Source organism: Ailuropoda melanoleuca, chromosome 3, assembly GCF_002007445.2.
Source record: "Ailuropoda melanoleuca isolate Jingjing chromosome 3, ASM200744v2, whole genome shotgun sequence".
Lineage (NCBI taxonomy): Eukaryota > Metazoa > Chordata > Mammalia > Carnivora > Ursidae > Ailuropoda > Ailuropoda melanoleuca.
In genome coordinates, this window is record NC_048220.1 from 1,279,840 (window position 1) to 1,281,704 (window position 1,865).

General features: G+C 42.2%; 1 protein-coding gene across 1 annotated transcript; it reads left to right on the forward strand.

Annotated features, from left to right (window-relative positions):
* The first annotated feature begins 386 nt into the window (after nucleotides 1-386).
* On the forward strand, nucleotides 387-1,349 carry LOC100479457 (olfactory receptor 2T29). The gene has a single exon (XM_002931217.2). It carries the CDS (start codon nucleotides 387-389, stop codon nucleotides 1,347-1,349), a length of 963 nt encoding a protein of 320 aa, XP_002931263.2.
* The last annotated feature ends 516 nt before the right edge of the window (nucleotides 1,350-1,865 follow it).

Genomic DNA, 1,865 nt, shown 5'->3' on the forward strand with positions numbered 1-1,865 from the left:
TTTGTGGTAAATACTGAGTAGTGCAAATGCAGGCTCATGTGGTAGCTTTATTTTTAACATCTAGAGGAACCTCCATATTGTTTTCCAGAATAGCGGTACAAGCTTACATTCCTACCAACACTGTAAGAGGGTTCCCCTTTCTCCACATCCTTGCCAACATTTCTAGAAAATTTGTTCAATTAGAGGTAATTTATAATCCTACAATTTACAGGTCCTTAGAATTTCCCTTTATTAACACACAGTGTTGCTGTGTATAAACATGGACACACACACACACACACACACACACACACACACACTCAAGCTCACTAAACATTTCAGGTGCTCATATCCCAGGAGTGATCTATTAACTCCACAGCTTTCCTTGGTGCACCAGGTAAAATGTAATGGAGAACACCACATGGGTGGCCAACCATACTGGACAATCATATTTTGACCTGGTGGGACTCTTCAGTCAATCCAAGCACCCAACTCTCCTTTGTGTGGTCATCTTTGTGGTTTTCCTGATGGCCTTGTCTGGAAACACCATCCTGATCCTTCTGATACACTGTGATGTTCACCTTCATAACCCCATGTACTTTTTTATCACCCAGTTGTCTCTCATGGATGTGATGTCCATTTCTGTCACTGTGCCCAAGATGCTCATGAACCAGGTCATGGGTGTAAATAAGATCTCAGCTCCTGAATGTGGGACGCAGATGTTTCTCTATTTGACACTAGTAGGTTCAGAAGTTTTCCTTCTAGCTGCCATGGCCTACAACCGCTATGTGGCCATCTGCCATCCACTCCGTTACCCTGTCCTCATGAACCATAGAGTGTGTCTCCTGTTGGTGTCTTCCTCTTGGTTTCTGGGATCTGTAGATGGATTTATGCTCACACCCATCACCATGACCTTCCCCTTCTGCAGATCCCGGGAGATCCACCATTTCTTTTGTGAGGTCCCTGCTGTAATAAAGCTTTCCTGCTCAGACACTTCGCTCTATGAGACACTCATGTACCTGTGTTGTGTCCTCATGCTCCTCATCCCTGTGTCAATCATTTCAAGCTCCTATTCTTTCATCCTCTTCACCATCCACAGGATGAACTCAGCAGAGGGACGGAAGAAGGCTTTTGCCACTTGTTCTTCCCACATGATGGTGGTCATCCTCTTTTACGGGACTGCCATCTATACCTACATGCTCCCCACCTCCTATCACACCCCCAAGAAGGACATGATTGTATCTGTCTTTTATACCATACTCACTCCTGTTCTAAACCCTTTGATTTTTAGTCTTAGGAATAAGGATGTCACAAAGGTGCTAAAAAAAATGTTGAATGTGGAATCTATCATACAGGAAACTATGAAGTAGGGAAAATTTGTACTAATGTTTTTTTTTTTCTTATTCTATAAATTAACATTTTAGGACCTTGTGCCAATGTTTTTCTTCAGATTCTCATGACGTGGTGTGTGATCACCTATTCATGCATTTTGNACGTGGTGTGTGATCACCTATTCATGCATTTTGGGGTAATTTTTTCCCTGTACTGGAAAGCTCTTTGTTTCTATGCTTCTGCATTCAAAACAATTGTACTATTGTATTGTATCCATGTTACATTTTTCTGAATAACCATATTCTTAAGAAATACATAATTAAATATTTGGAAACAAAGATCATAAGGTGTTCAACTGATGACAGAAAGATGGAGAGAGAGGTAAAAAACTAAATGGGGTATAAACTTATAAGAGAATCTAGTCAAAAGGTATACAAGTGTTAAAAAAAAAGGGGGGGCGCCTGGGTGGCACAGCAGTTGGGTGTCTGCCTTCAGCTCAGGGCATGATCCCGGCGTTGTGGGATCGAGCCCCACATCAGGCTCCTCCGCTGTGA

Bases quoted from the DNA above. Each gene is read 5' to 3' on its own strand.
- LOC100479457 (XM_002931217.2), top strand. From the start codon at position 387: ATGGAGAACACCACATGGGTGGCCAACCATACTGGACAATCATATTTT.